Source organism: Schistocerca nitens, chromosome 8 (genome assembly GCF_023898315.1).
Source record: "Schistocerca nitens isolate TAMUIC-IGC-003100 chromosome 8, iqSchNite1.1, whole genome shotgun sequence".
NCBI classification, from domain to species: domain Eukaryota; kingdom Metazoa; phylum Arthropoda; class Insecta; order Orthoptera; family Acrididae; genus Schistocerca; species Schistocerca nitens.
This window is the reverse complement of record NC_064621.1, coordinates 417,463,457-417,485,408: the sequence shown is the minus strand read 5'-3', so window position 1 is coordinate 417,485,408 and position 21,952 is coordinate 417,463,457. Positions and strand designations below refer to the sequence as shown.

The window sequence follows — 21,952 nt, the reverse complement described above, 5'->3', positions numbered from 1 at the left end:
TTTGAAATACCCATGGAACTTAGAAAGCAAGGTTGCTGGAATCGATTAGTTTAGAGCATTTGTTAAGCGACACCCTCACCTTAGCCTGAGAAAAACCGAGGGTCTTTTGTGAGCAAGAGCTGAAAGCTTAAATAAAGCAGAAATAAGTAAATATTTTCAGAATTTAGAAGAAATCTTAAAGGAATATGATTTGTTTAAATAAAACAGAGTGTAATTATAATATGGATGAATCCGGCTTTCCTCTTAACAACAGACCTACAAAAATAGTAAGTCGTAAAGGAAAACGAGAAGTTGTTTCACTAACAAACGTGGAATGGATGAATCCGGCTTTCCTCTTAACAACAGACCTACAAAAATAGTAAGTCGTAAAGGAAAACGAGAAGTTGTTTCACTAACAAATGTGGAAAGATGACAAAATGTGACTGTTGCTGCATGCATGAATGCAAGTGTTACGTAGTTACCACCAATGGTAATTTTTAAAGGACTGAGGTAACGCCCTGAATTTCAAGATGGCTTACCTCCTGGTTCCATTACGGAGATGAGTGAATCGGGATACATTAATGAAGAATTGTTCATGGTCTGGGTTCGACACTTCAAGAATATACAAAACAACGGGTAGCCCTATTACACTTCTTAATATTGACAACCATGGCAGCCATACCAGCTTAGATGCTGGAAAATATTGTTGGGAAAATGGGAGAGAAGTTTTGGGATTGCCTCCGCACAGTAAATAAGTACTGCAGCCAATAGATAGAACTTTCTTGAAGACCCTAAAGGCTCAGTATCACAGAAATGCAACTGACTGGATGCATCGCAATCCCAATGAAAGCATTACAAAAGAACGATTTTGTACTATTTTTTGTGATGCCTGGAGCAAAACTGCGTCCGTTGGATGCGCTGTCAAAAGGTTCCAATGTCTTTTGCAAAGACATTGTTCCCGAGGAGAATTTGCACCTTCAACGTTATTCGAGGCTCCCGGTCCTTCAATCACCACCAGTCAAGCTACTAACAGCATTATGGGAGAAGAACCCTTATCTTCAAAAGATGTAACTAAAGAACACGGCAAATCCGTAACGCCAGGGTCTACTACCATTTCTCAGCACGATTCTGTCAAGGACAGAAGAGGACGGAAGAGGAAAACACTGACATCACCTAGACTCACTTCAGATGAAAACCTGGAAGACCTCCGCAGCAAGAGAAAACTTTTTCAACAAGGCACAAGGAAAGGAATGAGAAAATGCAACAAAAACAATAAACAGAAATGTAAGTCTGTGAGTAATGATGAAAGAAGTGTACCAAGCTTCAAATAGCCAGAAAACAACGAGAATAATTGTGGAATTTGTTTATTGAATTATTATAGTGCAGAATCAGTAGCTAAGGGTGGCTGGATTCGTTGCCAAAAATGCAATGCTTGTACCACGAAGTATGCGTTGGTGCCGGAAGGAAGAAGTGCTTTTTATGTGGAAGATGCCAGTGATCAAAATTGTACCAGGAAGTGATTACAATTGTACCTAGTGTGGTACATTTTCGATCGATTTTTCTCAATTCTGTAACCTTTTTTGTGTTTATACCAACATTTGTAATTGCCTAATATTTGTATTACATATCATTAAACATTCGAAAACAAGTGCCATAGTTAAAATTATTTCTTTTCTCATTATATTTCTAGTTACAATAACATTTGTCCGAAATGATTGCAATTGTGCCACCCTCGCCTACTAATATGGGTGTTTCATCATGGGTCGGTATTTGGCATCTCAGAACCGCATGTTCTATTGATATATAAATGTAATCATTTCATGTACACCATATGCACTGTTGCAACAATAATTGTTGACTGAAATGGAAACATCTAAAACGGTGCACTATTTTTTACAGCAGCGCATTTTCACTTTTTACAGTTTTGAATAAGTAAAACCCTCTGATCATGGCACAGAGGTGCTGAAACTATGAAAAAACATTGTTCTGCATAAGAGGTGGACTTTATTTCCAATAAGTTTTAGTGCAAGCACGGCAAATACAAAAGCTGAAAGTCCAGAAGAGGAGGAATCAGTAACTTTACTGAAGCAGTTAAAATTTATTCTCACCCCCTAGTCATTTCTGAAATCAGTACGGCATTTGGATTGCACATGTGCTCTGATATTCAGTCACGAGACTACTTGACTGAGCAGGAACTTTCAGTGAATTCTCCTTTTAGCGGACTTTTTGGGCAACATGAAAGCAACCACCATCAGCAGAAATAGGGTATTTTTAATCCTTGCAATATTTTACAGTCTGGAAGGTAAGTCACCATTGTCGAGACTACAAGAAATACTTTTCTGGATCAACATCGATGTGACCATTATACACTCTAAGACAAAACTCATGTTTTCGACGGTCATTGAGGCTCAGCTGGAAGTGGAACACATCACTGAAGACTACTGTACTCCAGTCAATAAGATTCCATAGTGAAGACGTGTCTGAGGACGTCCCGGACAGCGTTGGGATACAAACCTGACTGCCACCCGCAATACTATCCGACGATCAGGAGTGATGGTCTGGGGTGCCATTTTCTCATAGCAGAACCCCTTTGGTTGTCATCCGTAGCACCCTTACAGCACAACGGTACGTTGCCCTTCATTGCAAGCCACACTGAGCTTACATTCCAGGACAATAATACCCGCCCACGCACAGCGAGAGTTTCCACTGCTTGTCTTCGTACTTGCCAAAGCCTTTCTTTGTCAGCGTTGTCACCGGATCTCTCCCCAATTGGAAACGTGGAGAGAATTATGCACACGGCCCTCCAACCATCTCGCTGTTTTGACGATCTAAGGCGTCGATTTGACAGACTTTGGCATGATATCCCTCAAGAGGACATCCAACAACTCCATCAGCGAATGCTATGACGAATAACTGGTTGCTTAAGGGCCAGAGGTGGACCAACGTGTTATTGACTTGCTCAGTTTTTGAAGCTGTTTCTCTTGAATAAATCATCCAGTTTTTCTCAAACTGTAATCATTTATTTCTCTGTTCATGTGCGTCTACCGATTCCCGTCCTTTTCAAATGATTCTTTCATGGTGCATCATATATATTTTACAGTGTATTTCGTGTTCTTATGAACAGACGTGAGGTTGACGTTTTTTTTTTTTTCCCACTCTGTGAGATTATACATCCTCACAGTACGTGGTCTGCCTACGAATGAGATCGCATTCTTTTCATTCAAACATTCATGCATGCTCCCTTTTCTTCCCCTTGCGCAATGATAGCGTCTTCTACTCTTGAATATTTCAGTTAAAGAGTAATCAGATAATGTTACGAATATCACTCTTGGGACAGCGTTCTGTACAAAAAGGGGAATATTTCCAGAACATTTTACGGAGTTCCCGTATTTCATGTGCCCAGGTCAGTTCAAAGAAAAAGTACAAGGTTTTCCGTTGTTGTTTTTTTTCTTTTAAAAAATCCGTGTAGTACTTTCAATTAGCCAGTTTTCAAGTACTTACCCGGCCCGATACAAACGCGCTGGTGACTATCGGAGTGACGATCCCAGAGCAGTTGCCCAGAGTCAGGTTGAGACCAGCCGCACTTCCGTAGGCCCGTGGGAACAGGTAGATGTGGTTGAGGTAGGAGCCGCCGTATATGGCGCAGCGGAACACCATGGTGAAGACGAACAGCGTGATGATGGCCGGTATGTCGCAGTTGATGAGGGTCAGCGCCAGGAAGCAGATCGCAGGCCCCATGCAAGCTGCCAACATTTGAAGCGCATTGTTATTAGTCTTCTACTCTTTCAAGTTGTGCAGGACGTCCTGTCGTGTTTTGTACAACATGTGGCAGACGAAAACGAACATACTTCAGAGTAACGACCCGGACCATTCAGGATTACAAGAATTTTAAACTGTTAGGGATGGGAAAGGTACTAGTGACACTAAACTTAACATATTTTTACTTGCTTTATTTTACAGGTACATTTTATTTATAACTGAAGTTAACAACTTTATAACGTACTCTGAGGTGACAAAAGACATGGAATACCTCCTAATACCGTTCGGATCTCCTTTTGCCCGGCATAGTGCGGCAACTCAACGTAGCATGGATTCATAAAGTCGATGGAAGTCCCCTGCAGAAATATTTAGCCATGCTGCCTCTGTTGTCGTCCATGAGTGCGAAAGTGTTACCGGTGCAGGACTTTCTGCACGAACTGACCTCTCGATTACGTCCCATAATTGTTCAGTGGGATTAATGTTGGGTGATCCGGATGGCCAAACCATTCGCTGGAATTGTCTAGAATGTTCTTCAAACCAATTGCGAAAAACTGTGATATGGTACATTATCATCCATAAAAATTCCATCGTTGTTTGAGAACTTGGAGTCCATGAATGGTTTCAAATGGTCTCCAAGTAGCCGAACATAACCATTTCTAGTCAGTGATCGGCAAACATAGCCCACACCATTATGGATCCAACATCAGGTTCCACAGAGCCTTGTTGACAACTTGGGTCCGCGGCTTCTTGGGGGTCTGTGCCGCTCTTGAACCCTACCACCAGCTTTACCAACTGAAATCGGGACTCATCTGATCAGGCCACGGTTTTCCAGTCCTCTAGGGACCCAGGAGGGGCGCTGCAGGCGATGTCATGCTATTAGGAAAGGCACTCGCTTCCGTCTGCTACCGTAGCCAACTGACGCCAACTTTCGCCGCACTATCCCAGCGGATACGTTCCTCGCACGTCCCACACTGATTTCTGCTGTTGTTTCATGTAGCGTTGCATGTCTGTTAGCACTGACAACTCTACGCAAACGCCGCTGCTGTGGATGGTTAAGTGAAGGCCGTCGGCCACTGCGTTGTTCATGGTGGGAGTTAATGAGTGAAATTTGGTGCTCTCAGCCCACCTCTAACACTGTGGATCTCATAATCCCCATTTCAGAAATAGAATATTCCATGCGTCTAGCTCCAATTACCATTCCGCGTTCAAAGTCTAATAACACCCGTCGTCCGGTCATATTCTAGCCGGAAACATTTTGACCCGAATCACCAGAGTACAAATGACAGCTCAGCCAATGCACTGCCCTTCCATACCTTGTGTACGTGATACTACCCATATATGTATGTGTCTACATAGCTAACCCATGACTTTTGCCACCTCAGTGTATTTTGTTGCTGCTACAGACAAATCTTGTCTTGCTATCTGGACTTAGTGGCTTCTTCAGTAACGTGCACAATGTAATTAGAACCCAAACAAATGAATCTCCCATAGTCTGCACATTTAACCGGACTCCGTGGTTTTGAACCGACTCCGTGGTTTTGAACCATCGCCACGTCCAACAATCTGGTTAGTCACCTTTTACAGATACAACAATACCACTGTGGCCAATATGACGGTCCAGAATAGCTTCCATTGAGGTATTGTATAAGTGGTCGTGAGAGATTAGTCAGTATTACCAACAGCTCAAAAACCGGTCTTTAAAAACCATATCCAGAGTCTGAGATCTGTAATTAAATGATGCAAATGACGCGTAGCATCTTTGTTTTTTTTCGTTTACATTTAATACACCCGGATGGTGTAAGTACTTTAACATTATGTAAAAATGGTCCCATCACTATCAGTTCCAAGAACAAAAAGGCGTTTAGATGATAGGTTAACTCCCAACAAGATTTCTTATCAACATCGTTTGATTGCAGATGGCAAGCTACCTGTAATAAATAATACACAAGTGGTCCTCAAAAATCATGCTCGCCAAGTGTAAAGGTATCAATAAAAAGAAACGAATTATTGTTTGAACCAAATATCGACATAATTTTTTAATAATTTAGTAAAAATGTTCACATTGTAGATTAAATAAAACGGAAACCCACTAATGATGGCAAAGTGGTGTTGAAACATGCTTGAGAACCTGGAAAAACGGTGTTTTGCATAACTGGTGGACCTTACATCCTACAATTAATACGTCCCATCGTCGCTCTAACATTTCACGAAAAGCATGTATCGATATGTGTAACCGTTTACGAAATAAAAGGGATGTTACCTCTTACGTGACTCATCCTGTATGTAGATAGTTTATAACTTTTCTTGTAGAATGTGGCAGACAGTATGGCGATCTCTCTTACCATTGTAATGTGCGCTGCTTAACCAGGAGTGAGGTTTTAGATCGATTCTTTCAGTTAAGAGGCGAAATAACATTTTTCATGACTAATCAAAATCAGCATGTTCCTCAGTTGTAAGAAAAAAATTGGATTTGTGACTTAGCTTTCCTTGGTGAATTAACAGTTCACTTCAACGATTGAAATACCTCAGTCCAACGTAAGGGCCTCATCATAACATATACCTACTACAGAATCAAACCATTCGAAACGGCATTGGACCTGTGGACGAATCAACTGCCGGCTGGAACACTGTGCGTTTTCCGAAGTTGTACTGGCGTATCCAGATACTAGTCTATCCAAAGAATATGTGTAAATTCTACAGTATCTGCTTAAAGAGTTTGAGTCCAGGTCTGAAGATGTAGAAACACTTTCCACTACGTTTCATCACTTAACAACCCGTATGCAGTGGCTGTCAACAACGTTCGTACCTCGTACCAAATGCAACTACTAAATTTACAGTGAGACTTTTGTTGAAGGACAAATATAATCACGAGGAAGGGGCTGATTTCTGCAAGCTGGTCCCCAAACCAGATTTCCGAGGTTGTATGCACTTGCTGTTCGGATACTATGTATGTGCGCAGACAGTTCTTTTCTGTTATGAAATTAGCGAAGTCCCAATCCAGAAGCACCACCCCAGATCACAACCTAACATTACCTATTCGATTACAAATATTCCAAACATTATGATTTAACTTAGGTAAAAGAGATGAGGAAAAATGAAACAGAAAAGTTGGAAAAATGTCCACGTAATATTTCTATATAGCTCTCTACTGTTCATATTATAACATGTCTGGCCTTCACGTCAAACTAGAACGGTTATGTATTTTCTCATATCGCAGAGCCGAAATGCAAATGTTTACAATCAGTGATCATTACGTAATTGAAATAGTCAGTATCAAAATGACGAATCCAAAACACTTGTTGTGCCATTAACACCACATCTGAAACTTTTTGTCAGATTAAAACTGTGTTCTCGACCGAGACTCGCACTCGGGACCTTTGCCATTCCGGGCAAGTGCTCTACCAACTTTTTTAAAACATTTTATTAAAAAAAGAAAAAGATAAAGGAAGGGGTACAATACTTTATTATACACTCCTGGAAATTGAAATAAGAACACCGTGAATTCATTGTCCCAGGAAGGGGAAACTTTATTGACACATTCCTGGGGTCAGATACATCACATGATCACACTGACAGAACCACAGGCACATAGACACAGGCAACAGAGCATGCACAATGTCGGCACTAGTGCAGTGTATATCCACCTTTCGCAGCAATGCAGGCTGCTATTCTCCCATGGAGACGATCGTAGAGATGCTGGATGTAGTCCTGTGGAACGGCTTGCCATGCCATTTCCACCTGGCGCCTCAGTTGGACCAGCGTTCGTGCTGGACGTGCAGACCGCGTGAGACGACGCTTCATCCAGTCCCAAACATGCTCAATGGGGGACAGATCCGGAGATCTTGCTGGCCAGGGTAGTTGACTTACACCTTCTAGAGCACGTTGGGTGGCACGGGATACATGCGGACGTGCATTGTCCTGTTGGAACAGCAAGTTCCCTTGCCGGTCTAGGAATGGTAGAACGATGGGTTCGATGACGGTGTGGATGTACCGTGCACTATTCAGTGTCCCCTCGACGATCACCAGTGGTGTACGGCCAGTGTAGGAGATCGCTCCCCACACCATGATGCCGGGTGTTGGCCCTGTGTGCCTCGGTCGTATGCAGTCCTGATTGTGGCGCTCACCTGCACGGCGCCAAACACGCATACGACCATCATTGGCACCAAGGCAGAAGCGACTCTCATCGCTGAAGACGACACGTCTCCATTCGTCCCTCCATTCACGCCTGTCGCGACACCACTGGAGGCGGGCTGCACGATGTTGGGGCGTGAGCGGAAGACAGCCTAAAGGTGTGCGGGACCGTAGCCCAGCTTCATGGAGACGGTTGCGAATGGTCCTCGCCGATACCCCAGGAGCAACAGTGTCCCTAATTTGCTGGGAAGTGGCGGTGCGGTCCCCTACGGCACTGCGTAGGATCCTACGGTCTTGGCGTGCATCCGTGCGTCGCTGCGGTCCGGACCCAGGTCGACGGGCACGTGCACCTTCCGCCGACCACTGGCGACAGCATCGATGTACTGTGGAGACCTCACGCCCCACGTGTTGAGCAATTCGGCGGTACGTCCACCCGGCCTCCCGCATGCCCACTATACGCCCTCGCTCAAAGTCCGTCAACTGCACATACGGTTCACGTCCACGCTGTCGCGGCATGCTACCAGTGTTAAAGACTGCGATGGAGCTCCGTATGCCACGGCAAACTGGCTGACACTGACGGCGGCGGTGCACAAATGCTGCGCAGCTAGCGCCATTCGACGGCCAACACCGCGGTTCCTGGTGTGTCCGCTGTGCCGTGCGTGTGATCATTGCTTGTACAGCCCTCTCGCAGTGTCCGGAGCAAGTATGGTGGGTCTGACACACCGGTGTCAATGTGTTCTTTTTTCCATTTCCAGGAGTGTATTTGATTTGTTGTTCATTTTGTTCTTAGGTTTTTATTTGTAATTATTTTTTTGTACTATTTTTTTTCGCTCGGGGGTGTCCACTGCAGTCAGACGGCGGGATGTCCTGGTTGTCTTGTCGTTCAGCGAGGGTGAAACACCCTATAATTACCGTTGATGTCTCTCATCAGTCCATCATGTGCAATATTTGTCTCTTCTCACACCCGGTACACCCCAATGGTCTGGAGGGCGCGTAAACAACGGCCCCAAGTAATGCGCAAAGAGCGTACCATACGACGCTTTGCGCCGTAAAATCCTGTAATTACTCGTTAAATAATGCCAGTAATCTAACAACCCTGCCGCTCTCATTAAAAAAAAGTATGACAATGCCATACCCTTAACCCACACCGTGGCAATACGACGAGTAGCAGGGAAGTAAGTGATGTCTGGATGGATCAGTTCGATGGACTCTAGAGACTGAGGCAGCAACAATGCCAACATGGTCCGTGTGAGGAGCCAGCTGTCGGTAGCCGTACCACTAATGAAACGGTGCATGTTGGCGTCGACAGTGGCGCATCTGTGGCAGAGAGGATCCTCGGCAAGTTATATCATGTGTAAACGTTGTCGTGTGGAGAATTTTTCAGTCGTTATCACATACTACAGCACCTTGGCTGTGGTGGGAAGGAATGGGGAGTGTATGTTAACCCCCCCCCCCCCCCCCCCCCGGCTCCAGCCAACTGCCGGATGTCGGCGTTCAACCACATTAGCAGACAGCGTCCGTTGAAAGTAGCAGTAGAAGTTCTTGGTGCTAGGATCCCGCGTGGTCGGCAAGAAATCCAACAGGTAACTTATGTCGATCAAATAGGTTCGAATGTGACACAGTACTGGCGTGATATGTCCAACAGGAATCGGTGGGCGGAGGGATTGAGGCACCAGCTCCTGAATCAGTGTACAAGGGAGGGTGTCCTTGTCCGAAGTACGTAGGCGATGCATCGTAAGCAGAAAGAGACCGCGCACCCTGTTGTGCACGTTTATCATTCCAATGCCGCTTGCATATGTAGGCAACGTTAGCGTCTCGTAACGGTTCTTGAACACCCTACCCTCGCTGACGAAATGATCGAAGGCCGCCTGGAACTTGGCAGCTACCGTAACGGCCTTCGGGAGAACGTGTGTGTAATGATTAAATTTCTGAGCGAGGTAGACGTTGACAAAACGTACCTGCATGATCAAGTCAAGTGTTCGAAAGTTATGGAGACGAACTTGCGTGCGGATCACATTAAGTAGTCTGCGATACGTAACTGCTGCTGTGCGCTGCACGTTCCCATGGAAGGTCACTCCCAAACACTTCCTTGCCGGGACTTTGGTAATGGGCACTGGCGTACTCGTTTGCAGTCCTCTGCCCATCTCTGCCCATATCCATGCAGTGCGACTTTCGCAGATTGATTCGGCTCCCGGGAACCTCGCCGTATCGTTGAAACCACGCGATCGCTGTACATATATCTTCTGCCGTCCTCGCCAAGAATACTACATCTTCCGCATAGGCACAACATTTCAAATGCACATGTATTCCAAAAGCTGGCTAAAAATGGTTCAAATGGCTCTGAGCACTATGGGACTCAACTGCTGTGGTCATAAGTCCCCTAGAACTTAGAACTACTTAAACCTAACTAACCTAAGGACAGCACACAACACCCAGCCATCACGAGGCAGAGAAAATCCCTGACCCCGCCGGGAATCGAACCCGGGAACCCGGGCGTGGGAAGCGAGAACGCTACCGCACGACCACGAGATGCGGGCATTCCAAAAGCTGTCCAAGACCATGAAGTGCAGGCTAGAGCGCGACGGGGAAGAGAAAGGCTGACCGGGGATATCCTTGTCGCATTGAGCGCTCAATAGTAAACAGTAGCGGTAGCCATTGGCCAGAACTGTGGAAGGGGCGCCGTGGATGAGACGGAGAACCACACCTGCCGATATTGGGGACATTCCCATCTTCTCTAAGACAGCCTGCAAGAAACGCTGCTCAACTCGGTCAAATGCGTGGTCTAGGTCAACCGCCACGAGGGCGCCTTCTAAGCGGCATGCCGACATTTGCGCCCTCACATCTCTATAAGAGCTTAACGCCGTGTGTATGTTACTGCCACCTTCCAGACATAGCGAGGAGACGAGCACGAAGAATGCGGGGGAACAGCTTGTAATCCGAATTCAATAACGTCATCGGCCGGAAGTCTTGCGGTCTGCACCCCCGGTTGGTTTTGGCACGGGTATGAACATACCGTCCAAAAATTCGGGGGGGGGGGGAGGGGGGGGACGCGAAAGTCCGGATCCAGGAGTTTACAGCACATCTGCCGCCAAACTTCTCCCATCAGATCAGAAATAAACCCGGTGTGGCCGTGCGGTTCGAGGCGCTTCAGTCTGGAACCGCGTGACCGCTACGGTCGCAGGTTCGAATCCTGCCTCGGGCATGGATGTGTGTGATATCCTTAGGCTAGTTAGGTTTAAGTAGTTCTAAGTTCTAGGGGACTGATGACCACAGATGTTAAGTCCCATAGTGCTCAGAGCCATTTGAACCATTTTTATAAAATTCAAGCGGAAGACCATCAGGTCTAGGTGACTTTTTTCTTGCGCCCCGCGAGAGGGCCATGCTTGTTCCTTCCCACGTGACGGCCTCCAAGAATGTAGCGTCGCCCCCAATCCGAAGGCGGCAGGTCGTGGAGGACGTCCTCAGTGTCATTGTCACGCCGTTGATCTGCTAGGTAGAGAGTGCGGTAATAATCTGTGAGGACAGGAGAGAGGGGTTGTGTGTCTCTGCACGTTGCCCGTCCGCCGAAATGACTGCCGTGATCTCTGACGGTGTCTCCGTTCTCTGACGATGAGATAAAGAGAGGCACGTTCCTCTGAGATGGAATCTTGCAATCTCGATCGAACCCGCGTGCCGTCCAGTCTGTCAGCCGTGATCTGCAGAAGCCGTGCCTGTGCCCGGTGGACGGCCATTTGGCGCTCTGGCGAAGGTTGTTGCGACGCTAGTTCCCGCAAGACCGTGCAGTAAAACTCAGAGGTGGATCGAAGCCAAAGCGCCCAGTCTCGTTCATACGCCATGAGCGTGCGGCGAAGAGCTGGTTTGGCGCAGTGTGTCCACCATCGTGCCGTCACTCACATTTGTGCCAGGTATCAGTGACGGCTACACGGCAAGCCTATTCCCGGAGAATGTTAACGTTAAGAGTCCAAGGTCCTCTACTACGGCTCTTCTGTTGTTGTGGCAGAGTCACGGCGGAGATGAAGGCCTGATGGTCGGTGAATGCACACAGCTCAGCACCGACAGTTGCTGCCCGAAGACCTCGGGAGACATAAATCCTGTCCAACCTCTTGGCTGAGTGGCTAGTGAAGTGTGTATATCAGCGTCGATCCCCGTCGATTAGCGTCCATGTATCATGCTAAGCGAGATCTGTGAGCGTAGCATGAAGGGCTGGACATGGGACATGGTGAGGGATCTGATCATCAGGACGTAAGACGCAGTTAAAGTCCCTGCCCACCATCAGGCGCTCTTTAGCGCCTTGAAACAATGGAGCTACCTCAGTGGAGTAATAGGTTGTTCGCTCTCGACGCTTCGCAGTACCAGGCGGGGCATACGGATTCACAAAACCGGCCTGCGCCGATGGTGAGCGCAATGCCTCTCGCTGATGGCAAAAACTGAATATCCGTTGGTTCGATGCCATCGAGTAGTAGTATGGCAGTACCACCACCACCGTCGGAAGTTGGGTTGACGTAAGACGCGTATCCATAGACATCCAGGCTCAGATCAGGCCTTACGTCTTGAAGAAACACGATCTCAATGTCCGCCGCCCGAATCACGTCCTTTAACAACTGAATTTTGTTCGTGGAACTAATGCCGCTGACATTGACCGTACCTATCCGATACACCTGGGTCATTTGATAGTAAGATGGCGTATCCTGCAGTCTTTTAAGCCTGCATGCGCCTCGTCGTCCGTCCGACTGTCCCTGTCACCCGCACCGTATATATTATTGATCGGTTGAGACAAGATGTCCGTCCGACGATCCGCCGGCCGCGGGCATCTGGTTGTCGCTCGAGTCTGGTATCACTCTTTCCATCTCCATCTCGGACGCCCAGTCACCAAGCTGGAGGTGTGGTACGTTAGCTGACGCACGACGTTCATCCGATGTCTTAGCCGAAAAGTCGCCAGGGGGCTCGTCGGTGAGCTAAGCATCGTCGACTTGGCTTTGTCCTTGGGCAGACGTTGCCAGCAGCGAACCAGGAGCCGTTGGTGTGAGGTCCACAGCCCAAGGCGCAGATGGATTTTCCTCATCCTCCTGCAACGTGTCACCATCTCGCGAACCATTTCCTGCAGACATCCTCCTCTTCTTTCGTCGCTTGGGCGACTTCTGCTTGCGGGAACGCGTGTCCGCGTCCTGTGGGTCACGACAAACAGTAGACACCTCCCGCATCTCCGGGTCCGAGGTCGAATCGATTTGCTGATGCTCTCATTCCTCACACGGCTAAGGTGCAGACATGGTCACTGCTGTCGAGCACGGCGACGGTTCCGACGGAGGCTGGGTCGTCGTGGGCGCGGAAACCGGGCCCGCGGGGGTCGGCGTCCGATACGTTCCTCACTGCCTCAACATATGTAATAGATAGCAATGGTGGCATCGTGTCTGCACGTGGTATTTGGACGAGGCGTCGCTGCAGGCATCCAGAGCGTACATGCCTTCCTGTCCTCACCCTGAACAAGTCCGCGGTTGACCGTCATAAGGAGGCAATGATCGGAGTCTCGGGATTTTATCCGAATTTGACATGGCAAGTAAACCGAGAAATTTTTACTCAGTATTGATGATCTACTATTTTAGAGCTATTAGTAAGGCGCTATTGGGCGGACATCCGTTCCTTGTTAAAAATTTATCTACTAAGCCCCCTCTACAGTTCCCAGAAGTCTGTGATACAATTTCCGAAACACCTTGTTTCGCTAGGAGGTCTACTTACATACTGCGTCCCATATTCTGAAGATAGTCATAATATGTACGCCTCTCTGTGTTAATTTCTCTGTCAGGAAGCTGTAAATACTGCAGCTCATCCAACCAAATAGATAAGGCAGAGCTGAGATGAGGCCAGCCTGAAACAAAGGTGGACAAATGTGATGTATACTCGTCCCCGACATTGACAGTGTGTCTGTTTCCCAGCTGAGGTATAGAGATACTCACCTCGTCGATGTCGTAGTGAAGTATATTTTCCATGTAGGTTGGCAACTCAGACAGCAGTGTGTAGTTGACCCACGCCCCTCCAATTGAAATTATATTGTGCGCCCACATAGCAGGACAAGTCAGGATGAGAGGCCACGGGTTCCGAATGAGTTCATCCTGTTGAATTAAGAACACTTACAGTTTTTATCCCCAAAGATTACAGTGTTCGTTCGCTAGACTACGAACTCCTAAACTCCTAAAACTTTTCTTGTAGAAAGAACTGATAGTGGACTCGACATTTGTTTGCGGATAGTTTCCGAATGAGTGGAAATTTCATATTACGAGAGCTAATCAGTCGCGTGTGACATCTGTGGATGGTCGATTTACGTCAGCGACAGTATTTTCTCTGAAATCGTGTATCTTTGGCTCAGTTGTAGAGCGGAGGGTCGTCGAGTGTTGGACACGGAGTAAGCTGGCAGAACTATTAGCGTAATATACGAGGACGATTTTGCTGAAATAAATTGTTTCGAATTATTAATCTAATGGAATGACATACAGACGCAGCATTTATGGAACACAGAGAATGGATTTCCATTATGGATATGTTTTTAAGGTCAGTGTAAGTCATTTCAGCTTAATTCATTTCAGTTTGAATACCCATAAAAACTTTTGTAAAGAAAGTAAAGTTTACGGTTTTCTGTGAGGTTTATTTTCTTGTGAAATCAGAGTTTACAATCCTGCATTGTCGTTATAATGAACGGATTAGCATTTTCATTTCAAGCAAGAAGTTTTTTTTGTTGTTGTTGTTGTGGTCTTCAGTCCTGAGACTGGTTTGATGCAGCTCTCCATGCTACTCTATCCTGTGCAAGCTTCTTCATCTCCCAGTACCTACTGCAACCTACATCCTTCTGAATCTGCTTAGTGTCACTAATTCCCACTATATCTAACTTTAACCTATCCATTTCCCTTTAGTTTTTTTTAATATGAGAAAATCATCCAGATCTTTCTCCTAGTAGCGTAATTTAGCTGACGCGATTCTTTCAAGCTGTGCTGTTACTGCTGATTATTTGGTACCTTTTCAGGTTAGATTCTTTTCATATCTCGTTAGTTCTTCCTCGTCTCACGTTTCCACTGCACAAATTCTAAGCATTTTCTTTTTAATTCAGATTTTTAAAGTACCAGACACCAGTGTACATTTCACAGTGTTGCTAAATAATTTCAGTGTTTCGATTTTTTTGGACAATGCACAGTTTGATTTTGGTAGTGGTTATTGAGTAACAGTTTTGAATTAATTTCCTGCACAGTAACCGCCAGTTAGTTTTGTCTTATATAATGTGTGTACTGAGACACGCTGTTAGCAATAGTTATTTTATAACAGAGGACAGAAAGTACATTCAGTATTGAGTAAAAAGCAGGCAAACATTTTAATGCTCATGAACGAATGAACGATCAAGTCGCAGGAAATAAGTTTCACTTGTCTACAGCTGCTTCGGACTGTCCGCTGGCACGTTTGAAAAGATTTTTTTTTGTTTTGTTTTGTTTACTACAGCACACAGCACAGCGCATGTTTTATATACTAATAATTTCATGTTCCTTTCCTTACAGTTAGTTTTTGTGTAATTCTTACATGCGAAATTTATTAGTTTTCATGTACTTGACTTGTTACCAATATTCATTACGTATAATAAATATTCACTACATGTGGATTTTGCTGATAGGCAACGGTTACGTCAAATTTTCAGTTACTGGATTTTTCAAAAATTTATTCTGAGCGATAAACGATATTACAGCTTTAGCATTTTTGGTAAAGGTTGTCAATTTAACTTTGTTACAGCAATGAATACCAGACGCATGTAGCGCGGTGACGAACAGCAATAGAATCTGACGCAGCACAACAAAAGCATTTCATTTAACTCATAAAATAATGACCAGTTACCGTTTAGCAGCAATACAGTAAGCGACACATAACGTAATGTAATTACGCAAGCGCAGGGAAACGTGCCTACATCAGAAATAGAACCAAATTCCGAAACGAGTAATACTGAACAAGAATCGGTAAGTGATAAGTCGCCAATTCATAATAAGCAAATCGGACCGCAAAATAACACAGATACGGATATGCAGTCGAATAACACAGATTCAGGTTTTGCATCGTTTGTTTCCGGTAGATCGGACTCTGTCACTATGTCGAACAATAATGAATTCAGATTAAAACGGAACATCGATGTTTCAAAAACTACTTGAACAGCTTAAACTGTCGCAACTGCTACAAGAACGAACAGGCGAGCAGGTCAGAGAGATGTAAGACAAAATAATTCACAGTTTGAAAAGTTGAGGGAAGACCGTAAACAGTCACAAGAACAAACTGATGGGCACTTTAAACAGACACAAGAAAAGATTCAAGAGAAGAAATAAGGAAAGATTTTCAACCAGTGTTTGGCGGTATTGATAACCGATTACAAGTTTTAGTAACTGAATTGAGAAAATTAAAGACACGCGAAAAACCGATCGCGCAGATACAATGGCGAAAATTAGTGAGGTCGTCCCCAACGAAATAGTTACCGAGATAAAAGAGCAGACCGCATTATTACAAGATAACGTCAAAGAATTTACCAAAAACTTCGAAACATTACACTTACGATCAGAAGTACAGAAATAAAAGATAAGTAACATCTCCAAACAAATAGATGAACTACACACAAAAATGAGAAATTTGTTTGCCAACAACGAACGAGGTTCCGAAGATACTGTGCCTGTGCGCTTCGCGGACACAGCCGAATAATAATGTTTGAAACATTTCAAGGAAAATCAGATAAAAATTAATAAACAACAAAAGGATGACATCTCAACCGTACAGTCACAACTTTTGCATACTGAAGAAAAATTGAGCTGAAAAGAGTTTAAACGTAGTAAAACAAGTCAACACAGTGAAAACCTAGAAGACAATAGTAACTTACGGCGTTTGTGAGATTACCAACGTGAACGGTTTCACACGTCAAGGCATGACAGTGAACAAAACGCTTGGTGCACCGGAGAAAACGTTGCGCCAAGGCGCTAAGACACATTTGATTATAAACTCGTCCTCACTGTACGCACATTCGAAGTTGTCTGAAATTTCACTAGCGAAATTCATCCTATGGAGTGGTTTGATAAAATTATCCATGCGTTACCACCAAATTGACCCTTAAACACAAGCTAGAATTCAAGTGTGGAGACCTAGAAAATGAACCAGCAACCTGAATGCGATCGATTATAAGGGACTTTTACCAAACATTTTAACTGCATATTACTCTACATCAAAGGAGGATAGAATCAAGCACAGTACAATCATGTTTCGTAACTTTGAACAATCGGAATTCTTTAGTCCAGCACAGTATTTCGAGAATTGTTACGGCGGAACTAATATCAATACCATCCGCTCAACCCACCTTAGTTATTTAGAGTTTATCTCACGAAATAACCTACCCATTTACGTCAAATAATGGGTTGTTTTGGGGAAGGAGACCAGACAGCGAGGTCATCGGTCTCATCGGATTAGGGAAGGACGGGAAAGGAAGTCGGCCGTGCCCTTTGAAAGGAACCATCCCGGCATTTGCCTGGAGCGATTTAGGGAAATCACGGAAAACCTAAATCAGGATGACCCGACGCGGGATTGAACCGTCGTCCTCCCGAATGCGAGTCCAGTGTCTAACCATTGCGCCACCTCGCTCGGTGTCAAATAATGTTGGCAAGCAGGTGTAAGGACGATTTAGAAGAATTTTTGACCCTTTTGAAAGAACTGAAACTAGACAGTGATTATGCTCCAACTGAAAATTTTCTGTTTATCATAAGTTTGATAATACGAATGCTCATACTCACGACATGACAATAGGGACAACGTAGATAATATAATAGATTTCATAAACAATCACAGACGCGATCGTAGACACTATCCTTACGAAACACAAGTATGGCACCAAAACAACTATAAAGAAAGGTACAATTTCAGAAGCCTCGATTCGAATTCTTATTTTGAAAATAAACATCGTTTTGGAAACAGTCATAAATATAATAACAAGCACAATAATATCAGAATAACAGTCAGCAAAACAAGTCTATATGGCAGAACTCTGGTAGACTGTCACCACAATGGCATGTAGAGATAGTCGAAGTTAGATCACTGACACACAACGACGGTCAGCGACAGGATAAAAAGAATAAACAGTAACTTCAGGTCTAAGCAGCTGAAAGAAAAAGGCAACATACACAACACTCTACTGCCATAACTATTAACTTCATGCTATTCGAAGAAATTAGGGACATTCTGCTGAAGGAGAACAAAGTTGGACCAAAACAAACTGTGCGCCCTGTAATCAACATTTGCATTGCTTATACTAATTTTAACGCAGTTTTGGACTCAGATGGGGTAATTCAGTTATCAGCAAGTCAACATATAATAACTGTTCAAAAAAAGTACTTTGCTTGACAAACCGTTGATGTTAGACAGTGACCTTTTTGTAATTTACTTGTCAGGGACAAAGTTTTGCTATGAATTTCTCATTGTGCCATTGGTCTCTACTCAAATAATTTTAGGTGTCGATTTTTTCAATTAATACAAAGCAGCAATGAACTTTAATGATGCAAAAATTAATCAAACAATTTTGAACCATCATATCGTTTTAAAATTTGAAGACTGGTTAAGCTCACAAGAAGAAAAGATCAACTGCCTATGTTTCCTACATAATGACTCTTTTCGATGCTCACTCCATTCTGTTGACAGTAATACGGCTTATTATTGAACAAACTACGACATCTATGGCAGGTAATCAATTTAAGTAAACTAATCCAGCGAAAGATCGAAGAGGCAGAGAATTTTGCTGAACATGATAGAAAAGAACTAAGCAAAAATTTACAAGAACATGTGGTAGTGTTTACTAAGAGACCTGGCACTATCAAGGGATTTCAGTACCAGTTTCCAGTTAGAGAGCACAAAAAATTCTGTATAAGACCTTATGTAATACTGGTTCTTTACCGAGAAAAGGTGAAGGCTGAGATACAGTCAGTGTTAGAAAACGGTGTTATTGAGCCAGCTGTCACCTCCTACAACAGTCCATTGCATGTCAATGAAAGAGAGATGGTTCAATTACGTTGGTCTTGCACTCTCATCAGATCGATCGTCATTCTTCCAGAAACAGACCGACCTCAGATGCTTGAAAAATTGTTACAAAATTTCTATGGCATACATGTACTGTCAGCTGTAGATTTACACTCAGGTTTTTGGCAAATAGAGTTACATCCTAACTGCAAGAAGTACACAGCATTTTTGTGCTTTGGAATGTGTCCCGAGTTCTGTAAACTGCCCTTTAGTTTAAAGTCTCATCAGCAGCAATTATTGATGGAATAAATATTATAAATATTACTCTCCCACACCATCTAAAGCAGGGCTTCACAACATACGTGCTCGCGGAGCAAGCTGTGAGCAGCAAGGCGCGAGCACGGAGCAGCGCGAGCATGATACCCCCACTACCGGACCAGAGCGGAGAGTGGGGAGAGTCACGTGGGGTACACAACAGCTGCCGCCAGTCGATGTAAATCCGCGGCCACCTGCAGGGATATCACTCACGAATTATTACTGCAACAAATGAAACAAATAAAGGAGAATGTACACGTGCCTCATAATTTTATTAGCTTAGTGTATGTCTCTACCATCTGTAGACACTGAAACTAAAGAATTCCACGACAATCCTATATTTTCAACACTTTCTTCAACACTACTTAAAATATCACCTCCGGTTGTAGTGTTCTTCATGGCTACTACATCGAGGAGCTCCTCCCTCACCTGAAGATCTCTATTAACACCTCTAATAAATATGGCAAGCTGCGCTGTTCCAGTGATATCAACACTTTCGTCCAGAGCTAGAGAATACGCCATAAAATCTTTATAGATATTTGCAAACTGGCTCTGGACGTCGTCTGCCACGTCCTGTATGCGACGCATAATGGTCATGTTAGATAATGGCACAATCAGAAACTATTCAACTTGAGATGGACACAAATGTTCGGCTTCAGCTACCAAACATTCTTTTATTAAATCGCCATCAGTTAAGGGGCGCAGGGATTTTGCTAAAAGCAAAGCAATTTTGTAACCCACTCTGAGAGCTGCCTCAGTTGATTTTTCTTGATCGTCCAGATCTTCGTCGGATAGCTTCCTTTTAAGTTTAATAACTTCCTGTGCACGATCTGGTCAATCACATTTTCCACGTCCGTAGTCTTTCGCGTGGTACGACATATAATGTCGCTGCAAATTAAATTTCGTAAAAGAATTCAGCGTTTTGTGACATACTAATCATTTTGCAACACCATCTTTTTCAGTAAACAGATACGATTCCTCCCAATGGGGGTTGAACTGCGAAAGCATGGTTGGGGTTACACAACGGCGCCTTCACATGATTCTTAACCAGCGAAGTGACTGTTACGAGCTGATCGTAGTACTTTAGACGTTGCACAGTCGGCGCGAATTCAATAGGCACGCTGCGGCCCTATTCAAACGTGCGCGCGCATTTCCCCTCCCTCCCCTCCCTTCCCACTCCACGACCTTGCAGCTGCTCGCGAGCAGGTGCCTGAGCAGACGCGAGTACTCGTGCTCAAAACCGGCCAGTTGTTAAGCCCTGATCTAAAGAGATATATCAACACCAATGTTGATATTTTGATAGTAGACCAAAATTGGTCAACACACAACAAAATCTTAAAAAAAATTTGGAAATTTTTGAAGATTCAGGTTTGACAGTAAACTTAGAAAAATCAAATTTCGGTAAGATTAGTATAAAATTTTTAGGCCATATCATTTCACCAGAACATATCAGAGCAATCCCACCACCTACTAGTAAATGACAAGTCGGAAGCTTTTTAGGAGAAGTAAATTTTTACCATTGATTTTTTAAATTCAAAATATTGACTACACCAACATTAAGGTCTTTGGCAGGCAAAAGCACCATTTGACATTGGAATGATCAAGCACAATCAGAGTATGGTACACTAAAAGAGGCATTGCTCACTGCACCTATTTTAGCTCATCCTGATCTCAATAGATTTCTGCTTATCTACAGATTCTTCCAAAATGGGACTCAGAGCTCATCTTTTCCAAGGGCACATTGAGAATGGTATCATTTTCCAAAAGACTATTGTGCTTACCAGTAGGGTGTTAAGTAAATCAGAAAGAAATTATGCAGTCACAGAATTAGAGGCCTTAGCCATTGTCTGGTCATTTACGAAATTAAGATACTGTGTACTCAGCAAGCATACAAAATTTTATTCAGACCACAAATCCTAACAGTTTTTAATCACCTGCAAGTTCAACAGTGAAAGATTATGTCGTAGGACACTAACTTTGGAGGAACCTAATTACACTATATGCTACATTCTTGGAAAAGACAGCATCATTGCTGAAGCTTTACCTTGTACCCCAGCTGGTTTATCTGATAACAACACAGATACTTTACAGGACATAAATTTAACCTTGATTTATATACAAAAAGTAGCTTTCGAAAACTTTATCTCAAATTCAGTACTCAACATAGCATAAGAACAAAATGAAGATCACATTAGGAGAAATCCCCCAGGAGAAATACAGCTGTTAGACAATTTTGTCAGAAATGGTATCTTCTTTAAACTTAGCACTGTAAATGGTATAATTTGGGTGGTGTGTGTTCCAGAGGAGTTTTTCAATAAGTTGATATGGTACAGGCATTTAAGCTATGTGCATTTCGAACAGTGGCAATGTTTCCTCAAATTACAAACCATATGCTATTTTAACAGCATGGAGAAAAGAATACGAAAAGTACTTGTGAAGTGTAACCTCTGTCAAAAAGCCAAACCTTCCACCATCTCACATTGTGCCCCACTGTTTCCCAGCTAAAAGCTAAAAAATTAGCAACTGTAGATATATTAGGACCACTAGTTAATCCAGAAATTGTTTTTCTTATGTTTTCATTGCAGTGGAGTTGACATCTAGACATCTAAATTTACATCACTGACCCTTTTGCGTAAGGCTACAGCTAAAACAGCGTCCAAAGCATTCATTAAGAACTTTTTACACCCCATACAACATGTTGACAAGGTCATATCAGATGAAAATCGTCAGTTTTGATGCAATTGGGCTGCATATGTTAAAGAGA

The 21,952-nt window shown here is 44.0% G+C and overlaps 1 protein-coding gene across 1 annotated transcript in view; it reads right to left on the bottom strand.

Moving 5' to 3' along the window:
- Positions 1-21,952, bottom strand: part of LOC126198577 (sialin-like) — a 97,919-nt gene that overhangs the window by 14,590 nt on the left and 61,377 nt on the right. The window contains exons 6-8 of the mRNA XM_049935014.1: positions 13,821-13,976; positions 13,603-13,732; positions 3,481-3,722 (exon numbers count right to left, since the gene is read on the bottom strand). Coding sequence (XP_049790971.1) covers positions 3,481-3,722; positions 13,603-13,732; positions 13,821-13,976 — 528 coding nt within the window. The remainder of the gene's footprint in view (positions 1-3,480; positions 3,723-13,602; positions 13,733-13,820; positions 13,977-21,952) is intronic.